This window comes from Panthera uncia, chromosome A2 (assembly GCF_023721935.1).
Source record: "Panthera uncia isolate 11264 chromosome A2, Puncia_PCG_1.0, whole genome shotgun sequence".
NCBI classification, from domain to species: Eukaryota; Metazoa; Chordata; class Mammalia; order Carnivora; family Felidae; genus Panthera; species Panthera uncia.
The window spans coordinates 147,804,737-147,828,843 of NC_064816.1; the positions used below are offsets into that span (position 1 = coordinate 147,804,737).

The 24,107-nt window shown below is 39.2% G+C and overlaps 1 protein-coding gene across 2 annotated transcripts in view; it reads left to right on the forward strand.

Annotated features, from left to right (window-relative positions):
* The first annotated feature begins 4,526 nt into the window (after window positions 1-4,526).
* TRIM24 (tripartite motif containing 24) overlaps window positions 4,527-24,107 on the forward strand; it is a 109,924-nt gene continuing 90,343 nt past the window's right edge. For both annotated transcript variants that reach the window (XM_049641925.1, XM_049641926.1), the window contains exon 1: window positions 4,527-5,223. In XM_049641925.1, coding sequence (XP_049497882.1) covers window positions 4,860-5,223 — 364 coding nt within the window. In that variant the 5' untranslated portion in view covers window positions 4,527-4,859. The remainder of the gene's footprint in view (window positions 5,224-24,107) is intronic.

The following is a 24,107-nucleotide window of genomic DNA, read 5'->3' on the forward strand; positions in this document are numbered from 1 at the left end:
CCTCCTCTCATAATAAAGCCCAATAAAAGTGCTTCCACAGCACTGAGGGGATTCTCTCTGCCTTTGGATATTCCCAGAACAGTCTGTACAGGTATTGCTCCCAATACTTAAGTTGACTTGGCTCCAACCGTCCATAAAAATCGTTGTGCATAAAGCCTCATGAGTCAATATTCAGTTTACAACTCTCTTCATTATTCCTGTCCTTCAGACAAGGCAATAAATATGCCCCTTCTCCTGTCACTCTCCGGCCCTTTCGTGACTTCTTTCCCTCCACACTTCATCTTCTAAAAATGTTTACCTAGAAGAAAAGAATGACTGTATAGGGGAGGTGATGAGGGAAAAGGGAAATCATTGCAATGATCTCTCCTGGACTTTTCTCTTCAGCAAATGGCTCACAAGCAGCAAAAATGATAGATAGATAGATAGATAGATAGATAGAAGATAGATAATTGGGGAAATGAGCTGTAATTGAAGCAAATACTTAGAATGAAGCAAAGGATTAAAGGAATAAAGCAGGAGGAAGCAAGCTTTAGGTTTTTTGCTTCCATGCAGTTTGTGCGGTATTAAAGGAATATGGAAGAGATGTTCCTTAGCCTCAAGGAATTACAAGTAGAATTACTAGTAGGAAAAATGGCATGCCCTTTGTATTGGCTATCCCCAAGACCACCCTCAGTTTCAATGATTTTCCAGAAGGATTCATAAGATTCAGAAAAAGCTTCTATATCCCAGTTACAATTCATTACGGCAAAAGGATACAGATTAAAATCAGTAAAGGAAAAAGGCACGTAGGCAAAACCCAGGAGAAACCAGGAGAGAGCTTCCAGTTCTTGGCCAGTGGAGTCCCCCCAACACGCTTATTCCTCTAGCAACAATGCGTAACAACATGTGCAAAGTGTTGCCAGTGCGGGAAATTCACCCAAGCCTCGGTATCCAGGATCCAATTAGGGGTCAGTCACAGAGCATGGAGTAAATCCTCAGGTAACTGACCTTAGCTACACAGTCTCCTGCCTTCCAGAGGACGGACTGACACTGTGGCACAGAGCCTCAGGTATACAAAAAACTGTGTGAGCCATAAGTCATAGAGTAAACTATCTGGTCACTGATGGGTGTGAGGCCAAAGCCTCAGGCATATAGCAATCCTCTTATCAAGTAGGGCAAAGGTTCAGAGGTCATCTCCCAATAGCGAGTTAAAGACTGGTGCTTTGTCTGGACCATGCAGGGTTTGAATAACCCATGTTCACTGACGTAATCCTTTACTGTACCCCAAGTAGTATATACACTTTTTTTTTTTAAATAACTTAACTTTTTATCTTCCTGAGGGCAGACAACTTAATCTAGTTATATTCTCAGTTATTTTAGGTTCTGTTTCCATTTTGGTTTTGGTCATCATTTGGGGTTTTAAAACCATCAATACCATATTCACTCTCCTTTCTATCTAGGGCCAGTTTGAAGATCCAAGGATTTAATAGGGCCATGGCATATGTGAGAGAGATACTGGGTCCCGGGACATCGCTTCATGATGGAGTCCACAGAATGTGCCTTGCTTCCATCGGTTCTTGACTGTGGGCATATCTGAGGAAGCCACTGAGATAACAAGACAGTCTTTGACCCCTGCACACTGCATTCTCCTTGCTCTAACAATGAGGTTGAAAGTTACCCAAATCTCTCAGCTACTTCTGAAGGTATGAATCTTTTCCTTATCTTTTCTCTAAAGATATAAGATTGCATTAAAGGGGTTATCTCACACGTTCCTTGCGTAGACATGTATTATAATTTCTAAGAGCTCTAAACAAAAATGGTTTCGTTACACTTTCCTGGAAGATCTAGAATTTCCATCCATTACTACCACGTGAGAGGTGGCCCTGAGAAATACTCACTAGCATCGAATGCTCTTGCTGTCCTTGCAGACTGCCTTCTATTCCAGCATAGACAAATATTACCCCCTCTCTCAGAGGGATGTAGAGGTGATGTTGGTACAGTTAGACAATGGCAAGCCATCCAATTAGGGTGAAGCATAGAATGGATGTGGGAAAGCAGTAGGATCAGGCAGGGAGATCAGATAGGGATGAAAATATGGAGAGCCTTGGATGAATTCGGGAGTCGTAGACATTATAGACTAAGAGAGGGAGATACATGAGAGCTGTAATTAAGGACAAATCAGCTATCATAGTATGAATCTCTGTGAACTATTTTTGCAACACACTTGAGACGACAATATCTAGATAAGAAAATCGCATGATCAAAAAACCCCTAAAACAATAAATTTGCTTTCCGGAATTTAATAAAACCAGAAGCCATATATATTTGAACAAAGTAAAACATATGATTGTTTTAAGTATATGAGACTAGGAAGCCTAAGAATATGGAAGATAATTTTCTGTAGAACTGATTATCCATGATGATTTGAGAAACTAAACTAGTGGATTGTTATCAAATTGCATGGAATTCTCCAAAAACAAGCCTCCAGGATATACTGCTTTTTCTTTCCTTCACTACCATCATCCAAGGGAATAAAAGGCGCTTGTCTTTAGTCTGCTTGAATCCCGTTTACCATCTCTGTAATGAATTATTAGCATATGAAGTCATTAATTTATAATTTGCTTTCCTAGTATATGAAGATCTTCAGGGTGCAGCTACCAAAAGATGGAGTACAGAATGAGTACGGGGGAAAGAGTGATGAACTTCACATGGGGTCATTTAGGGGGACACTAGGTAAGCCTGAACTTTGAGGGAAAAGCATTCTAAAACAAAGGGAACAGAATGTGCAAAGCAGGAGGTATGAAAATTGCTAGAGCATAAAGTATGAGAGCGCAGGGAGCTTTAATCACAACCACCAGAGGCTTTTAAAATTGAATATGGGGATGAGCCCAAGAACCAGCTTTTAAGTAAGCTTGCCAGGTGATTCTGATGCAAACTAAGGTTTAAGAAACTACCACCATACAAAACAAATAGTGAGCTCTCGAAAGCCATTAAGAATGGAGAACCTCACTCTTGGAGGCCTATAGTAATTGGATTCACGATCTGTTTGGAAAGGAGGCTGGTAGGAGGGGGATAACTTGGGAAAGGTAAGGGAGGGCCAGGACGCCTAGAGCCTGCCCTCTCTCGCTGCCATTTGTTCTTCCAGGATCATTTCGGTTTTTAAATTTTTTGTTTTTAACGTTTATTTATTTTGAGACACAGAAAGACAGAGCGTGAATAGGGGAGGCGCAGAGAGAGAGGGAGACGCAGAATCTGAAACAGGTTCCAGGCTCTGGGCTGTCAGCACAGAGCCGGACGGCGGGGCTCGAACTCACGAGCCGCGAGATCAGGACCTGAGCGAGATCAGGACCTGAGCCGAAGTCGGACGCTTAACCGACTGAGCCACCCAGGCGCCCCGGGATCGTTTCAGTTTTAACAAGGCCTTTTCTGACCCCATCCCACTTTCCTCAAAGGTCCAACACTACTCCATTTACACTTCCATACAATCTTTTTACATGTGTGTGCAGAAGTTTTGTTCTCCTCACTCCGTTTCTATACTTCCAGTTCCTTAAAAGCTTGGTCATTTTTTTATTATGTCCCACGCCCAACATGGGGCTTGAACTCACAACCCTGAGATCAAGAGCCGCATGCTCTATGCATTGAGCCAGCCAGGTGCCCGGAAGCTTGGCTATATTTTGAGGGAAAACGTGTGTACCTTCTGACGTAAGCCTGTGTTTTGGGGGTCAGAATGGAAAAAATATTGAAGGCGTTATTTGGACGTCAGTACGGACATTTATTTTTATTTTTTGAGTTGGTGCCAACCGTATACAATAAAGACATTTTCAGACCATCTTTATATATTAAGTCCTTGAAGAACCATTTTTATTCATTTGAAAAGCAAATCACTTACTTTGAAAATTGATTTCACCTTTCATCGTTTTCACTGGCGAAATCCTTAAAAAAAATTTCTGACTTGCAAGAGAACCTCCCCCCCACCCCCTTATTCTTCAGGCTCCATCATTCATCATAGAGAAGAGTAAATTCAGGTGGCAAATCCATGCTGCCTCCTCATATCTTTTTTACACAACATTTCTGCTTTTGTAAAATTCTTACCTTGTTAGCTCCTCACAATCTGTACTTCGTCATCCTTTGACCCTCCCACCATATTTACTCCTCCCACAGGACCCCCGTCTTCAGCAGTAAAACGAGAGTTTCCTCCGAAGCAGTTACTTAATTAACGGCGTTGAGTACACACGGTGGAGCTCCGCCCCATAGGAGGAGCTATCACAGGCGGACCGAATTAGTCGGTCTGTCTTTCACAAACGATCCCTTAATCTTTTCAGGGGAGCGAAACACACACAAAGGCCCAATCAGAAGCCGCGGCTCTAGGAGCTCGGGGGGCGGGGCTGGGCAAGCGCCCTCCCACCTCCCAGCCTCCCGCCGAGGCCGTCGGAGCCTCGCGGGCTTGGGCAGGCCCCGCCCCCCGGCCAGGCGCTGCGGCTATTGGGCGGCGCCTTCCTCGCTGTCGCCTCAGTTGCTGGGAGAGGGAGGGCGGGGGCGGGGCCTGAGATGGGCCAGGGGCCCAGAGAGAAAGGCGGGGAGACGAGGGCGGGCTGGGCGGTTTCGACGAGCGCCGCGGCGGTTGGCGAAGCGGACGGGGCGCAGCCTTCCCGGTGCGAGGAACGGTTCCCGCTGACAGATCCCCTTCTTCCGGCCGCGCCACCCGGGAGGCGGATCCCCGGGGCCTGAGGAGGCTTCCTCGGCCCGGCCCGCTTTCCCTCCCTCTCCCGCGGGTCACCCGAACGGCCTGGGAGGAGGAGGAGGAGGAGGTCGTCGGGGGCGGCGGCCGGCGGAGACCGCGCTCCCCCTTCCCCGGCAGCGGCGGCGGCGGGGGCAGGACAATGGAGGTGGCTGTGGAGAAGGCGGCGACGGCGGCCGCGGCGGCTTCGGCGGCGGCCGCCGGGGGGCCCTCGGCGGCGCCAAGCGGGGAGAATGAGGCCGAGAGTCGGCAGGGCCCCGACTCGGAGCGCGGAGGCGAGGCGGCCCGGCTCAACCTGTTGGACACTTGCGCCGTGTGCCACCAGAACATCCAGAGCCGGGCGCCCAAGCTGCTGCCCTGCCTGCACTCCTTCTGCCAGCGCTGCCTACCCGCGCCCCAGCGCTACCTCATGCTGCCCGCGCCCATGCTGGGCTCGGCCGAGACCCCGCCGCCCGTCCCCGCCCCCGGCTCGCCGGTCAGCGGCTCCTCGCCGTTCGCCACCCAAGGTGAGAGCCGGCCGGGGACGTCGGGGAGCCTGGGGAGGGGCTCCGGGAGGCGAGCGCCCTTGTGCGGCGCGACCCGCTGTCATGTCGCCGCCGCCCGGGGTGCGCGGCGGGGGAGGGGCGAGGAGGAGGGTCTGTGTTGGCGGCGGTGACATGGAGGGCCCGCGCGCTCTGCGGCGTGCCGCGCGCCCCGCGAGCAACTTCCACGGGCGCTGAGGACTTGGCGGCGCCGCCGCTGCTCCTCCTGCTGCTCAGCATTCTCCTCCAGGGTTGGGTGGCCCGTGCGACCCGCACTTTTGAAAACCTCCGTTGGAGTCGGCTGTAGCGTGTATCTCGGATTCTTTGCCGACTGCATCTAGTTAACTGCTACCCTCTGCCTCCCTGGAGCTTTGTCCGGGTCCATATGATCCTAATCATCCCCTATATACTCACGTTATTTGAGCTGGAGGGGGGAAGGGAGGGATGAAGATGAAGTGATGGGGACTTTGTCCGGTGATTGATTACAGATCGGATGCCGTCTATTTTCTATCTTGCATGTTTCAGGTTCTTTACCTTAACGAGTCCCCGATTTTCTACCTTCAGCTAGGGACAAAGGAACCCAAAGAGACGGTATTTTGTTGTCTTTCTCATTCGAAGATTTTATTTTGAGACGGTAAAGGGTAAGGAGAAATAGAACAGAGTGATTTGGGGTGCAGAATTTTCTCGTATTTTGTAGACAGCAGCTGGAAATGTTGAAGTTACTGTTCTCTTTGTGGTGTTTGTTACTGTATAATGAGACTTTTGACAGGTAGTTCCTATTGCTAGCGTTAACAGGTTTGAAACATTTAAACTTAGTTAAAGTAAGCATAGTAATCATTTCTAGTGGAATGCTTGAGGATTTTAAATTTTAATATTGCAAATATTGGAGCATCTTCTTTTTAAAAATAGAAAGTAACTGGAAAAGGGGAGTCATTCCTTTTTAATATATACTTCCTTTTTAGAGGCTCTAGTTGATTTAATTTGAGATAAATTGGTGATTAAGTAATTGAGCCGGTCAAGGGGTATATGAAATTGATCCCATAAATTGTAGTCTTAGACTCCTCATTTGAATATATGTTAGGAACAGTATCCAGTTGAGGGAGACAATTTTCCACGGGTCTCTAAGTTTCTGCCGGTCTCGCCAGGAAGGTACTGACTGCCCTTTGTTTCTGTTTTTTAAAAGATGTTTGTATCAGGAACAGCCTTGGAAGATAGAGATAGTGTCTTCCATCAGAGCAAAGAGCAGGCAGGCATGCGTATGGTCCAGTATAATAAATGTCTACTGGGGTAAAAGGCAGGCGTGCTTATTGCCTGTGATAAAAGACTGGTGTTCTCTAAGCTTAGGTTTCCTCTTGTGTAACACAACCCATTGCCTGTGCAGGTGTCAGCTGGCCATTTTCGCCTTGCCTGGTGGGAACTGGGGTTCTGGGAACCAGTGCAAAAGTGTTGGTGCTTTGCCTTAAGTTATTGTAACTAACAAACTGCCCCTTATCTCTCACCCCTGAGTCTTTGTGTCTTCTACCCTGGTAAGCTAGCTTGCAAAAGTCTGAGATCTTTCACACTTGTTTTCTCTGATGTGGCTCACCTGTTGGAAATTTAGTACAGGTGAAACTTAAGTCTTCATTTTTAGATACATCTTATAGTTTCTTTTATTTATATTTTAAGCGGTTAAACAGGCTAGTAGTCAGGATCTGAATTTTGCATAATTCTAGAATTAAGATTTATCATGTGCCTGGCAGTGACATTTAGGTCAGAATGAATGAGAACATGGATAAGACAAGCTCTGAAAATCAACTCTGAGACAAATTTGCAATTCCAGATTTCTTAAAATGTTCTTTTTAATTCTAATCTCTAAATATATTTTATCTTGGTGTTTGTAAGCAATAGTTCAAGAAAGCATTTAAGATTGGAAGGTAATGTTTCTGTTTTTATACCAAGAAAGAAAAAGTCTCTATCAAATGACACTTTTAAATACACTCTAAAAAAAGAGGGTTATCTTCAGTAAATTAAAAATACTGTCTATCCTGAATCTTAATGACTTATGTTCTCCCTTTCTTTCTCACTGCAAACTTATTTTAATACTAGCTGAAGTAAAACTTTAGCCAGTACGTTTCATAACTAAATAAATAGGGTTCATTTGATCATCTCTGTTCTTCATTCTCCTAATGAACGTGTCGGTACAGTCTTGAGGGTCAAACTGTAATACGTACAGGAGCTAAGCCAGGTATCTGGGTAAAATAATAGGGAATGGTGGAGAGCGAAAGAGAAGGCGAACAAACTCAGCCTCAGCAGATGGTCATGTAAGAGAGGGCAGGGCCAGTATTGAAGGACATTTATGTATATATTTTAATGAGAAGCCTGAAGCCTGGATTTTTGTGTAACCTTTCGCTAGTATTAGATATTGGCAAGTGAATAAAATATATATTTCACACAAGCCCATTGTGTAGGCCAAATAAAACAAGTTTTGTTGAGGCCACAATTATGTTGCAGTTAAACTCTTCCCTTTTAGATTTAGATAGTGGTTTTCAAATTTTAGCTCTACTAGAATCGCTGAGTACAATTTTATTTTTTACTTTTTTAAATAAAATTTTAAATGTTTTATTTATTTTTGAGAGAATGCAAGTGGGGAAGGGGCAGAAAGAGGGGTGGAGGATCTGAAGCGCCAACAGCATCTAGCCTTAATGTGTGGCTTGAACTCATGAACCACAAGATCATGACGTAGGCCAAAGTTGGAAGGTCAACCCACTGAGCCACCCAGGCGCCCCTCACTGGTTAAAAATTTACATTAAAAATTTAGATTTCTAGGCCCATCCCCCCAGAGTGCCCGATTTGGCATAGTTTTAGAATTCTAGAGTATAATATTAAACCCTAGTGCTTCTTTAGCTCAAGCAGTATTATATTCTGAAATAAAATTGATCATAAGAGGATGCTTAAGGAAATTAAGACTAAAGTTCAAGGTATAGAGTGATAGGTTTCAACATTATCAGACCTAATTTTTCTATTAAATACTTTTTGGTGCTCCCCGTTATCCTAAATGAGATTCATGGAAAATAAATCCTAAGATATTTTTTATGAAAAAGAAATAAAGCTAATTTATAACAACAAAAAGTATTATAATTTATAAATGTTCAGACACAATTAAACTAGCTACCAAGCCACCGGTGAGAACATGGGTCAAAACTGGCCTTTTGTAAGGCTGCCAGTTGGAAGGAATGAGGATGAGTGGCCACATGCTAAAGTTGGATGACTACCTCAGGTGTGACTGTCATTTTCTTAGTGTGCAGTTATATCCAGGAAAGAGGGAAGAGCTTAGAAAACAGTTTTTCTTTAGGTACATTACAGGTACGTGAAGTCAGAAGACAAACTAATCCTGGAGAGATGTTACAACATGGTGTGATATTTTGTGGTGGTGATGTAGTCAGCAAGCGTAGCAAACTCTAAGCTATTTTTATAAGAATACTGAGCATACTTTTGAAAGGGATCACATTATTTGACCAAGGAGAGTAAAATAAAAGAATCCATCAGTTTTCCTAGACTTCTTTTCTAATAGGTGGTCTAAGAGATATGTAACTGTCAATTCTGGGATCTGGTTTCTTTGGGTTCTTGGTGAGAGAAGTATAAATCACCTTGTGAGTACAAGATACAATGACAAAGAATTAATAGTATTTAACACTGATCCATATTGTCCACCAGTTTTATTATACAATATTATATTCAATATTCACCTATTAATGGAAATTATACTATTGGTTTCAATTTGGGGCTATTATGAATAAAATTGTTATAAATATCTGTAGACAAGTCTTTATGTGGATATGTTTTCATTTCCTTGGGTAAATACTTATAATTGGAATTTCTTGTTTGCATCATAAACGTATATTTACACTGGTTGTACTGTTTTGCATTCCCTCCAGCAACGTATAAGAGTTCCAGTTGGTTCACATCGTTGCCAATTTGAGTGTTGTTAGTCTTTAATTTTAGTCATTTTAGTATGTGCGAAGGGTTGTCTCATGGTTTTAATTTTCATTTCCCCAATGAATAATGATGAGCATCTTTCCTATGCTTATTGATTATTACAACTTTTTGGTAAAATTTCAGTTTGTCTTTTGCAGATTTTTAAAATTAGGTAATTGGATATATTATTGGAAAGTATATATTCTTTGTTTAATGTTTATTTTTTCCTGGAGGGGAGTGTGGGGGGAGGTTGGGGTGATGGACAGAGAGGAGGGGAGAGACGTTCTCAAGCAGGCTCTATGCTCAGCACTGAGCCCAATGCAAGGCTTGATCTTATGACCCTGAGATCATGACCTGAGCCAAAATCAAGAGTCAAACACTTAACTGACTGAGCCACTCAGGTGCCCCAGAAAACTATTCTTTATTCTGTATCCTGGTCCTTTGTTAAATATGTGTATTGTACATATTTTCTTTCACGCCTATAGCTTGCCTGTTCATTTTCTTAATGGTATCTTTTGAAGAGCTGAAGTTTGAAATTTTGATTTAAGTATGATTTATCAATTTTTTTCTTTTATGATTAGTGATTTTTGTGTTCTAATACTTCTGTGCCTACCCTAAATTTACTAAGATTTTATCCCATCTTTCGGTAGTTTTAGTTTTTATATTTAGAGCTATAATCTATTTTGAGCAATTTTTGTATGAGGTAAGGGTTGAGGTTCATGTTTTCAACCATATGTTAAAGCACCATTTACTGAAAAGAGTACTTTTCCCAGTATGTCACTTGGGCATTTTTGTAAAAAATCAGTTGAACATAGTATGGTTCTATTTCTATATTCTTTTCTGTTCTATTGATCTATCCATTCGGTACTAACAGTGTTTTTTTTTATTACTGTAGCTTTAAAATTTTTTTTTAATGTTTATTTTTGAGACAGAGAGAGACAGATCGTGAGCAGGGGAGGGGCAGAGAGAGAGGGAGACAAAGAATCTGAAGCAGTCTCCAGGCTTCAAGCCATCAGCACAGAACCTGATGAGGCCCGAACTCACAAACCATGAGATCATGACCTGAGCTGAAGTCGAACGCTTAACGGACTGAGCCTCAGGCGCCCTGATTATTACTGTAGCTTTCAAAGCAAATTTGGAATTGGGCAGTTTTGTTCCTTTTCAAAATTGTTTGGCTTTTTGAAGTAATATGCATTTCTTCATAAATTTTAGAGGCAGCTTGTTAATTTCTACATGAAAGCCTGCTATGATTTTGATTAGAATTGCATTAAGTCCAGATACTACTTTGGGGAGAATGATCTAACAATATTGACAGTTCCTATCTATAAACATGTTTTATCTCCCATTTATTTAGATCTTTAGTTTCTCTGAGTACTATTGTCTCATAGTAGGCTTGCACAATATTTGTGAAGGTTATTCCAAAAAATTTTATGATAATGTTGTTTAATGATAATGGTGTTTTTGAAAATATCATTTCTAGGGGTGCCTGGGTGGGTCAGTCGGTTAAGCTCAGGTCATGATTTCATGGCATGTGGGTTTGAGCCCCGAGTCAGGCTCTTTGTGCACAGAGCCCACTTCAGATCCTCTGTCTCCCTCTCTCTCTACCCCTTGGCTGCTCACGTTCTCTGTCCTCTCTCAAAAAATAAACATTAAAAAAAATTTTTTTTAATATTATTTCTAATGGTTGCTAGTCGAAATATAATTGACTTTTGTATATTGATTGTATCCCATTATCTAGCTAACTTCAATTAAATCTAGTAGTTTCTTTGTAAATTCCTTAAGATTTTCTGTGTAGACTGCCTTTGTTTACAGGTAGATAGTTTTACTTCTTTCTTTCCATTCCTAATAATTGGTCATTTTCTTCCCTTATTGCAATATTGAATAGAAGTTTAATTTCACTATTAAATGAGAGATAACATCCTTGCCTTATTCCTGATCTTAGGAGGATAACATTAGTTGTTCACAATTAATATGTTAGATCTATTAGCTTTCTACAGATACTCATTATCAAAATTCAGAAGATTCCTTCTGTTCCTAGAGTGCTGAGGATTTTAATGATGAGTGGATGATGAATTTTGTCAATTGAATTTTCTGTATCAAAATGATAGTGTGGGTTTTCTTTTTTCTGTTAATGTGGTGAATTATGTTGATTTTCAGATGTTAAACATATCTTGTATTGTTGGGATATGCACTGCTTGGTCATGATGTATTATCCTTTTGGTGTACTTCTGGATTTGGTTTGCTAATATTTTAAGGACATTTTTATGTTGGTGAGGAAGCTTTCTTGTATCTTTATCTGATATGGGTATCAAGGTAATACTGACCTCAATGTATAAAGTGTTCCATCTCATTTTCTGAAAGAGGTTTTGTAAAATTAGTATTTAAATATTTGACAGAATTCAGTGAATCCATATGGGCTTGGAGTTTTCTTCATGAGAAGGTTTTTGATTAGGAATTCAGTGTCTTTGATACAGGGCTATTCAGATTTTATATTTCTTCATGAATCCATTTTGGTAAATTGAAGAAAATTTTCTGTTTCATCTAATTGCTACATTTTTGGCATATATTTGGTCACAGTATTCCCTTATCATTTTAATGTTTTCAGAGGCTGAGTGCTGCCTCCTATTTTGCTTCTATTAGTAATATTTACTCTTTTTCTTGCTTGCTATTCACTAAGGGCTTATCACCTAACTTTTGGCTTTAATTTTATTTCTTGTTTGTCTCTGCTTTAAAGGCATTATTTTCTATGTGTTAGCCACCTCAAACAAAGTTTGCATTGTGTTTTTATTAACATTCTATTAAAATATTTTAAAATGTCTCTTGTGGGGGCCCCTGGGTGGCTCAGTTGGTTGAGCGTCCGACTTCAGCTCAGGTCATGATGTCGCGGTTTGTGAGTTTGAGCCCGGCGTGGGGCTCTTTGCTGACAGCTTTGAGCCTGGAGCCTGTTTAAGATTCTGTGGGTCTCTCTGTCTTCCCCTGCTTGCACTGTGTCTCTCTCAAAATAAACATTAAAAACATTTTTTTAAATTTCTCTTGTGATTTCTTCTGTGACTGATGGGTTGCTTAGAAATGTATTAATTTGGGGCTCCTGGGTGGCTCAGTTGGTTAAGCGTCCGACCTAGGCCCAGGTCATGATCTCTCGGTTCTTTGGTTTGGGTTCAGTTTGGGTCCTACATATCAGGACCTGACAGGTCAGAGATTGGACCCTGCTTGGGATTTTGTGTCTCCCTCTCTCTCTGCCCCTCCCCTACTTGTGCTCTGTCTCCTTCTCTCAAAAATAAATGTGTTAAAAAAAAAAAAAAAAGAAAAATGTGTTAATTTAAAGGTAAATGGGATTTTCTGGGTAGCTTATTCCATTGTAGTAAAAAAAAAAATTCTCTGTTAAGACTTAAATCTTTTGAAGTTATTGAGACCTTTTATGTCCTAACGTATTCTCTGTCTTGGTGAATGTTCCATGCGTATTTGAAAAAAACTTAAATTCTATCTACAGTTGTTGGGTGTAGTGTTCACTAAATGTCAGTTAGGTCAAGTTGGTTGATAGTGTTGTAAAAATCTATATTTGTATTGGGCGTGGTTTTTTGTTGTCTACTTGATCATCAGTTATGGAGAGAAGAATGTTAAAATCTCATAATTGTTGATTTATCTTTTTATTCCTTTAATCCTGGTTAGTTTTTGCTACAGGTATTTTGAATCTTTATCTTACTGATGAATGGCTTGCCCTTTTTTAACACTGAAATGTTATCTCACACTACTTTTTGGTGAAGTTTGCATTGTCTTATATTAATACAGTTGCACCAGTTTTTTAATCTCTATTTGCGTAGTATATTTTCCCATTCTTTTACTTTTAACCTTTATATTTAAATTATGTCTCTTGTAGATAGTATATAGCTGTGTCTTTTTTTTTTTTTCTTAATCCAACCTGTAAATTTTTGCTTTTAATTTGACCATTTACATTTTAAGCAATTATTAGTATGGCTGAGTTAAGACTACTTTTTAAAAATTGGTTTTCTCTTTGATCTTGTTGGGTCTCTAGTATCTTTGCTTTTCTCAATCCCTTAGCAACTACTCCCTGGTAAGTTTCCCAAAGTCTTGTTGTGCACATGCCTGGTAGCCTTCAGCCAAGGACTTGGGAGAAACCCTACAGAGACTCCTGGCATCCTTACTTTTTGCAGCTCTCTTCCTCCAGTGTTTAATTTGTTCCACAGCCCCACATTCTCCTCTGGCTCTTAGCTGTGTTCTACTTAGACTCTAGCTCCCTGTACTGTGGTTGGTAAAGAGTCTCCAGGCAGAGAATCAAGACATTTTCGAGGCTCACCTCCTGAATTTCCTTTTTTTCAGGGATCACAGTCTTTACTTGCTTATTGTCTAATGCCTGAAGACAGTTGCTTCCTATATTCTTCCCAGTTACATACATTTTTTCCTAGCAGGCAAACTTGTCTTGGTATTGGTTACTCTGTCCTGGTGGAAAGTGGATGTCAAAATACCATTTTTTACTTTTTTTTTATGTTTATTTTTGAGAGAGAGTGTGAGTAGGGGAGGGACAGAAAGGGGGACAGAGGACCGGTCAAAGTGGGCTCTGTGCTGACTGCAGAGAGCCCAATGCCAGGCTCGAACTCAGGAACCTTGAGATCATAACCTGAGCTGAAGTGGGATGCTTAACAACTGAACCACCCAGGTGCCCCAAAATACCATTAGAAAAAATGTTTATTTTTGAGAGAGCGTGTACATGTGCAAGTGGTGGAGGGGCAAAGAGAGAGAGAGAGAAAATCCCAAGCAGGGTCCATGCTTAGCCCGGAGCCCAATGCCGGGCTCAGTCTCATGACTGTGAGATTATGACCTGAACCAAAATCAAGAGCAGGATGCTTAACTGACTGAGCCATCCAGGTACCCCAAATTACCATTTTTAAATTGCATTGCACCTTTTAAATAAACCTAGATGTGAGTAATTTGCTAACTTTGGTTCTTACATCTCTAGATTTTTTTGTCTTTTTAATTTTTCTTAGAGATGTCACCAAATTAAGTTATCAACTTAGTTGCACAAGTCTTGCATTTCTCCCTATAACCTTGACCCCTTTCTCAAATTGACTCCTGCATTTGCAAGTACATTCTAGACCAGTAGTCTCTAAAATGGGATGTGTGTCACATTATGAGGTAACATATAATTTATTGAGTTGAGGGAAAACATTAGAACTTCTATGCATAAATTAACCTTTAAAGTACTTGATAAGTAGATTGTCATGGTCACATGAATAAGCCTGTTAAATGGCTACATTTCACATAAAGTATACAAAGTATCCTGAGGGAAGGAATCAGGGCTGCTGCAGGCCAAAAGGTACCTTTGCATTAATTAGACATAAGAGCTCTCTTAAATTGAGAAGTCCCTTGTGCTGTGCAGTCTATCAAACTGTACACAGCTACCCTGGAACTGGTAGGATTTCTATACTGCAGACCCTGTTGTGTCCCCTCATTCTACCCCTAGTGCACATACACAAATTATACAATTTACATGTTTTGGGAGAACTTGGCTTATGGATTATAACCTTTGTTTTTAACCAAAATGACTGTCAAAAATTGATGATTATGGTAGGTCATTATCAGGACCCTGACATAAAATCCTGTAATCTCAGTTACTAGGAAAGTCCCATATGGACTTTCATAAAAAACCCTCAGTTTCAGCAGCCTGGAGAAATTCCTAAGTTGTAGCATGTAGGGCACATGTGCTATAGCCATAAAAAGTGATCCCCAGTGCCAATATTAATAGCCTAGAGTGTTACATTTTAAGTCTGTAATCAAGGTTGGATGCTGATAGCTTGGCTCTTCCCCAGTTAAGGAAAATACAGAAGGTTCCTCAGGGTTTCTCACCTTTGATGACTTAGTGTTACATAGAGGGATAGATACTTGTCATTTCCTGGCACCTGAATATGCAGTCAGTCAGTGGTGGATTAGCTGGCCAGGAGATCTGTATTTTGTAGAAAGCTGTAATTGTTGCTGTTCCATTTTGTTTTCCATTTTACCAGGTGTATGGAGTTGATGGATTTGTGATTTTCCACCAGCCCTAAATTATTTGAATCTTTGAAGTCTCATTTTTAGCTCTGATGAAAAATAATATTAATTTGTAAGTATAACAGCATTATAGTGACAGAGCTGATATTTTATAGGACCTTAATTAGTCTTACTGTGAGATGAACATAAGTAATTTTCTAACCATATCTAACAATTAGACCTAAAAGTTTCAAAGTTACCAAGAAGACTCTGAAATTGATGGACATCCTCTATATTAACGATGAACTATGCCTTAAGTGTATATCACATCTTGGACAATGAGAGGATAATAGCTTCATAGCTATCATGATTAGCAATACATTTAAAAATATTTGACCCTGATTTTATTCTTTAAAAATGTTTTTTTCTGAGGGGGTGGCGGGCGCCTGGGTGGCTTAGTTGGTTAAGCTTACGACTTTGGCTCAGGTCATTATTTCTCAGTATGTGGGTTCACCTCAGAGTCTGGAGTCTGTCTCCCTCTCTCTCTGCCCCTCCCCTGCTCGTGCACATGTACACTTTCTCTCTCTAAAATAAATAAACATTAAAAAACTTTTTTTTTTTTTTTAATGTTTTGGGCACCTGGGTGGCTCAGTCAGTTAAGCATTCAACTCTTGATTTCAGCTCAGGTCATGATCTCAGGGTTTGTGGATTTGAGCCCTGAGTCAGGCTGTGCACTGACAGCATGGAGCCTGCTTGGGATTCTCTGTCTCCCTCTCTCTCTGCCTCTCCCCCACTCATGTGTTTGTGCTCTCTCTTTCACTTTCAGAAACAAATAAGTAAAATTGTGTATTTAAAAATTGTTTTATGTTCATGTGATTTATTGTGTACAAGATCTACTAGTGCTATACTATATGTACATAATATATGTAGGGTTCATGTTCAAATATTTGTTTAAAACAACATGTGAATATAACTATCAGCTGAATTGCCTCAGTATTTTTCCATGTTTATCTCTTCTTTCAAAATGGTTTTCATATCTCTTCTAAGTTGTAAAAATACACTGTTCCTCAAAGAAATTTGTTCTGATTTCTTCTAATATACATAGTCCATAGGTACTCTTGTCATGATACAATAAATTTAAAAGAAAAATGTCATGTATAGTAATTAGGATTCATAACTACCAGAAGGTCTTTATTTTACCTTGATTGTGAATGAATACTCTTTCTGGGCTCTATTGGCTGTATATGTTAGGCATTAAGGATAACCAGGAAGAGAACCTATAGCACATGAGATTCCTAGTGTCTGTCTCTTTGTACTGGTGCATGTTGATTTATGTTTCTTCCAGTCTTCATCAGTCTTCTATACTTGTGTGTCATGTGCCTTAACTTGCTTTTACTAATCTTCTCAGCTCACTTTCCCACCCATCTTTTGGTATTAAGGTTTCCTCCCACTTCTCTGACCCATCCTTTTTGGTCTCCTGTTGTCCTTCCTTTGCTCTTTTCCCGTCTCCTCTGGAGGTGAAAGTGAGGAGATCACCTAGGACAAGGCTTCAGGAAGTCAGGTATGTAATGGCTACTAGATAAGGATGGAAATTTTCAAAGGAGACTGAGAAAGAGGTAAGAGAAAACCAGAAATATGTAGTGTCATGGAAGCCAAGGAAAGAAAGAATTAACAAAGCAGTGGTGTTTCATAGTGTCATATTTCTGCAAGATCAGGTAAGAGAGGCCAAGAACATTTTTAGCGTTAGAAATATGGCAGTCATGCAAAAGCATATTTTGGTGAAGTAGAAGGGGAAACCATATTGGGGTGGGTTATACAGTGGATGGGAAGTAAAGAGATATAGATGGAAAGTTTAGACAACTCTGTAGAGAAGTTTAAAGGGATAAGGCAATACTTGGGGAGGAAAAAAATGGAGTTAAGGGTTTCTTGTTTATTGCTTTTTTTTTGTAAATAGGAAAGGCTTTAAGCATGTTTATATGAAAGTGGAAGAGTTCAATCAAGTGAGCTATTGGATGTACCAAAGAGATTTCTAAGTGAGTGTGTGAGGGTTTTGACAAGGCAGGATAGGATTAATCCAAGGCATAGGTGGAGAGATTGATGACTTTGGATAGAAGGAGAGATGTTTTGTTATGAACAGGAGAGAAGGCAGGAATAAATAGAAGGTTTGTCTGTGTGCCCTCAGAGAGGATTGAATTTTCCAGTAAAACGTAGTAGGATTGCGGATCATGTTGAGGTCCACTTGCTGCTAGACATCATATACATTTATAGTGGTACCTGTCTGCCTTCTTAGAAAGCCACCCAGCATTTCTCTGAAGAAGAGAGTATCTCAGTTTAGTGCTACTCAAAGTGTGGTCCACAAATTGTTAATAGGGTCTGAAATGTGATACAGTTTGCCACTGGAAAGTGCAAGGGAGCTGGGACAGCCTGGTTCCTGAGATTCTTGGAAATAGTCAGTGAAAGAACAGAGCCCCACACTGAGAAGAAACTGCTGCAAATAAACACAAGTTGACCAGGGTAGGAATTTGGGGGCAAAGAAGAGAAAAGCCTCAGATACATGTGGGAGGGGGCATTCGAGAAGGCAAATCTCAAAGTATTAGGGAAGTGTTTACACTAAGGTACCATTTGTTTATGAATCCTACCTAGGAAACTTTAAAAGTATAAGAAAACACATGCTACTGTAAATTGGTCTATAGAAAGTACTATAGTTTTATATGATTGAAAGGTAGTATAAGAAGAGAAGATGACAGAAGTCCTCTGAATTAACAGATCTAAAGAAGTGAAGATAGCAGTATACCTTGGTCTTAAAGCAGAGAGATAATGAAACCTACTTCTATAAAATGAGCTGGGAAAATAAAACTATGCTATGAAAAAAACAGTATAAATTAGATTTGGAAAAGTTTAGAAATGAGCTCCTATTCTGTAGGAGGTCATGAAAAGAAAAATTGACAGAATGAGGAATGAATTAGAAAGATTTCAGAAATGAAGATGAACCAGAAAATTCTTGAATGACTAAACACTCCAGAAAGTACCATAAAAGAAATAAATGATTTTACAAATCAAGTAAAGAGATCATAAGAAATTCATAAAGTGAAAAGATTTTACATACATATGCACATAAATATATGAACATTAATAATAGTACCTGAAGACTACTTGAACAAAGAAACAAAACAAAAACAAAATATTGTTAAAACAAAGATGAACATTTGTATTGAAAAGGTTCACCAAGTGCCTAGGAAAATGGAGGCAACAGCCATCAATTGAAACTTGTTGTAGGGCTCTGAAAGAAAAAGAAAATAATACTTTGGGCATCTGCACAAAAAGAGTGCATCACTTACAATGGGAAGAATGTCAGATTATCATTGGACTTGACTCCAGAAGAACCTGGAGTAAAGATTTCTAAGGTTTTCACAGAAAAAAAATTGAATTGAGACACATATCCAGCCAACTGATGTTTCAGCATAAAGCCCACATGTGAGAACTTAGCATTAAGCCCTATGAGCCCTTCCTAAGGATGCTGAATTTTGCTGCATTTTCCTTATTTCTCGCTTTGGTATACTTAGGGTTATTTTTTAATTTAATTTTTTTTTTTTACTTATATGGGAGTAAGTTGTAGACATGACCCTTGAGCTCCAAACATGTCTATGTGTCTCTGAAGTATAGTCTCTTTAAGTGTTTTTAGTTTTACTGAGATAAGATTAACATACAGTAAGCTGCACAAATTTAAAATCTACAAGTTGATGAGTTTTGATATAAGCAAGGATAATCTCGTATAACCACAGTATAATTACCAGATTCAGGAAATTTGACATTAATACAACAACATTATCTGATAATCTATATTAAATTTTGTCAGTTGTTATAATAATGTCCTTCACAACAGCTTTTTTTTTTTTTTTTTCATTTGGTGGTGGGAGAAATCCAGGACACAGATTACCAGTATGTACCATAGAGTAAGAAGATTTGTGAACAAGTTCCAGAGGGTGAATTTCCAACAAATCCCACTGATGCAGCACCAAAGTGAGCGATGGCTGTATCTTTTCTCACAATCTGTCCCAGCCTTAGAGGTAGTGGCTATTATATATCATATATTTATTATATCTGCTCTAATAATTATATTTTTAGCCTTGTCTCAACTTCTTTTAAAAATTTTTTTTATTAAAAAACATTTTTAAATTGTATATTTATTTTTGAGAGAGAGAGATAAAGTGCGGGAGGGGCAGAGAGAGAGGGAAAGACAGAATCTGAAGCCTGATGCGGGGCTCAAACCCACAAACCGTGAGATCATGACCTGAGCTCACGTCTGATGCTTAACTGACTGAGCCACCCAGGTGCCCTAGCATTGTCTCAACTTCTTACTATCCAGTCCTGTTATCCCAGTTCCTTGGTGTAGTTAGTAATTACTTATGTCAAACTTCTTTTTTTTCAAACTTAATGTTTGATTTCTCTCTCCTTACTGTATCCAGCCTAATGCATTATTTTGGCTAAAGTGATAGGTTCTTCAGTGCTTTACGTTAGGAAACCATTCTGTCTCATTAATATTCGTGTTTGGCTTAGATCGCTACTTTAAACGGCCAGATTTCTCCACTTTACAAATATCTTTTTCCCCCTTTGTAATTAATAAGTAACCTCCTGTGAGATACTTTGGGGTCAGTGTGAGTGTTCTGTTTCTAAAAAACCATAGATGAGCATCCACGAATGATTTCTTGCCTTCATCGGTTACTACTGTGATGTTGCAGAATGGTGATTTTTCTCTCATCCTCTGCTTACTAGTTGATATTCTGTATGGATGAGATTTTCCTTTTCCATTTACTCATCACTGTGGCTTGTGAAATTTTTTAAGTTAATACGCTATAAACCTTTCCTTTCATTATTTATTTTGATAACCAAACTGTTTGAATTTGGGCAGTAGAAACCCCTTCAAGTTGAAATCTTACCCTTTGACATGCCCCTATCGGTTTTTGAGCACGTCTTACGTTCTGGCAAACCAAAGAGTTTCTCGCTTCATCCTGTACTTTTTCTATACCAGCTTGGTTGTTTCTCTGAGGAGCCCCTTGTATCAAGAAAACTTTATCTAACATAAATGTTTTACCCTTGAAGTTTCATAGTTTTAAGTTTTACATTTACATCTTTGGTCCATTTTGACTTCATGTTTATATGTGATATAAGGTATGGATCCAAGTTCGTTTTACATGTGGATATTTAATTATTCCACCACTGCTGTTGAAAAAGCAATCTTTTACTGTGCTGTCATGGTCAAGTATCGGTTATTCATGCATGTCTTGATTTATTTTTGGGCTCACTGTTCCATCAGTCAATTTGATTTTACATCAATACCATGCTGTTGAGTCTTTACTGTCAAGAAATCTTTTGGCTGGAAAACAATAGGCAAGATGTTCTGCAGGAAATTCTTTTTGTTTTTTAAATTACATTTTTGAGGGGTGCCTGGATGGCTTACTTAAGCATCGGACTCTTCATTTTGGTTCAGATCATGATCTCATGGTCATGAGATTTCATGAGATCAAATCCTGAGGAGTACACTGGGCATGAGGCCTACTTAGAAGTCTCTGTCTCCCTCTCCCACCTCCCATGTTGCTCACATGCGACATGTTATGTCTCAAAAAAATAAACTTTTTATTTTAATTCCAGTACAGTTTACATACTATGTTATGTTAGTTTCAGGTGTACAATATAGTAAGTGATTCAACATTTCTATACGTTACTCATTGTTGATCATGATAAGTATACTCTTTAATCCCCATCCCCTGTTTTACCCATCCCTCAGCAACCTCCCTTCTGGTAACCATGAGTTGATCTCTATAGTTAAGAGTCTGTTTTTTGGTTTGTCTCTTTTTTTTCTTGTTTTATTTTTTAAATTTCACATGAGTGACAGCATATGGTATTTGTCTTTGACTGCTTTCACTTAGCATTATACTCTCCAGATTCATCCATGTTGTTGCACATGGCAAGAATTCATTCTTTTTTATGGATAAATAATATTCCTGTGTGTGTGTGTGTGTGTGTGTGTGTGTGTGCGTGCACATGTGTGCTACTTCTTTATTCATTCATCTGCCGATGGATACCTGGGCTGCTTCCATAATTTGGCTATTGTAAATAATGCTGCAATAAACATAGGGTTGCATGTATCTTTTCAAATCAGTGTTTTTGTATTCTTTGGGTAAATATCCAGTAGAACTACTAGATCATAGGGTAATTCGATTTTTAAATTTTCCAGGAAACTCCATACTGTGTTCTACAGTGGCTGCCCCAGGTCTCATTCCCACCAACAGAGCATGAGTGTTCCTTTTTCTTGACAACACTTGTGTTTTTTATTTCAGCTATTCTGACATATATGAAGTGATATCTCATTGTGGGTTTGATTTGCATTTTCCTAATGATAAGTGATGTTGAACATCTTCACATGTCTGTTGGCTGTATGTAGGTCTTCTTTGGAGAAATGTCTGTTCATGTTGTGTGCCTGTTTTTAAACTGATTATTTGGTTTTTAGGCATTGAGTTTTATAAGTTCTTTATTTTGGATACTAACCCTATATTAGATATGTCATTTACAAATATCTTCTCCCATTCCATAGGTTGCCTTTCAGTTTTGTTGATCCCTTTGCTGTGCTGAAGCTTTTTATTTTGATCTAGTTCTAATAGTTTATTTTTGCTTTTGTTTCCCTTACCTCAGGAGACATATCTAGAAAAGTGCTGCCTAGGTCAGAAAAATTCTTGCCTGTGCCCTCTTGTAGGATTTTTATGGTTTCAGGTCTCTCATTTAAGTCTTAAATTCATTTTGAGTTTATTTTTGTGTATGGTATAACAAAGTGGGCCAGATTCATTCTTTTGCAAGTAACTATCTACTTTTCCCAGCACCATTTGTTGGAAAGACTGTCTTTTTCTATTGGATATTCATTCCTGTTTTGTTGAAGATTAATTGGCCATACAGATGTGGGTTTATTTCTGGCTGTTTTCTTCTGTTCCATGGATCTATGTGTCTGTTTTTGTGCCAGGACCATACTGTTTTGATGACTATAGCTTTGTAATATAACTTGCAGTCTGGAATTGTGATACCTCCAGTTATTACTTTTTAAGGATTGCTTTGGCTGTTGAGGGTCTTTTCTGATTCCATACAAATTTTTTAATTGTTATGCTCATTTTTTTTTTTTTAATTTTGATAGGGATTGCATTAAGTCTCTAGATTGCTTTTGATAGTATGGGTATTTACCAGTATGTATTCTTCCAATCCATGAGCATAGAATGTCTTCCCATTTCTTTGTGTCATAATCAGTTTCTTTCATCAGTGTTTTATAGTTTTCAGAGTACTGGTCTTTCACCTCATTGGTTAAGTTTATTCCTAGGTATTGCTTGTGGTGCAGTTGTAAATGGGGTTGTTTTCTTAATTTCACTTCTGCTTCATTATTAGTGTGTAGAAATGCAACAAATTTCTCTACATTAGGTTTGTATCCTGTAACTTCATTGATTTCATTTCTCAGTTCTAGTAGTTTTTTTGGTGGATTCTTACAGGTTTTCTCAATACAGTATCAGGTCATCTGCAAATAGTGAAAGTTTGACTTCTTCCTCACCAACTTGCATTCCTTTTTGTTGTCGGATTGCTGAGGCTAGAACTTCCAGTACTCTGTTAAATAACAGTGGTGAGAGTGGACATCCCTGTCTTGTTCCTCATCATAGAGGAAAAGTTTTTCCCCATTGAGGCTGATAATAGTTTTTCCTATATGGCTTTTATTATGTTGAGGTATATTCCCTCTAGACTTAGTTTGTTGAGGGTTTTTATCATGAATGGATGTTGTACTTTGTCAAATGCTTTTTTTTTGCATCTATTAAAATGATTATATGGTTTTTATCCTTTCTCCTAGTGATGTGATGTATCATGTTGACTGATTTTGCAAATATTGAATCGTCCTTGCATCTAGGAATAAATCTCAATTGAGGTGAATGATTTTCAAGTATTGTTGGACTCTGCTAATATTTTGTTGAGGATTTTTGCATTTATATCCATCATAGATACTGCCCTGTAGTTCTCTTTTTTGTGTAGTGTCTTTATCTGGTTTTACTATCAGGATAATGCTGTCTTCATAGAATAATTTCAAAGTTTTCCATCCTCTTCTATTTTTTGGAATAGTTGGAGAAGAATATGTACTAACTCTTTAAATGATGGGCAGAAATCACCTGCAAAGCCATCTGGTCCTGGACTTTGGTTTGTTGGGAGTTTTTTGATCACTGATAAACTTTTTTGGTACTTACCAGTTTGTTCAAGTATTCTATTTCTTTCTGTTTCACTTTTGGTAATTTATGTTTCTAGGAATTGATCCATTTCTTTCAGGTTGTCCAGTTTGTTGGCATATAAGTTTTCATAATATTCTCATAATTGTTTGCATTTCTGTGCTATTGGTTGTTACTTCTTTCATTTGTGATATTATTTATTTGGGTCATTTCTTTTTCATAAGTCTGGCTAGAGGTTGATCAATTTTTTCAAAGAACCAGCTCTTGGCATCATTGATCTTTTCTATTGTTTTTTTAGTTTTTGTTATTTCTGCTTTAATCTTTATTATACCCTTCCTTCTGCTGACCATAGGCTTCATTTGTTGTTCTTGTTCTAGTCCCTTTAGATGTAAGGTTAGGTTGTTTGAGATTTTTCTTGGTTCTTAAGGTACCACCAGTATTGCTGTATACTTCCCTTTTAGGACCACTTTCGCTGCATCCTAAAGATTTTGGACCATTGTGTGTTTTCATTTTCATTCATTTCCATGTATTTTTTTTTCTTTGATTTCCTGGTAGACCCATTCATTGTTTGGTAGCATGTTGTTTAACATCCAAGTATTTGTGGTCTTTGTGGATTTTTTTCTTGTGGTTGACTTCCAGTTTGATAGTATTGTGGCCAGAAAAGGTGCATGGTATGACTTCAGTCTTGTG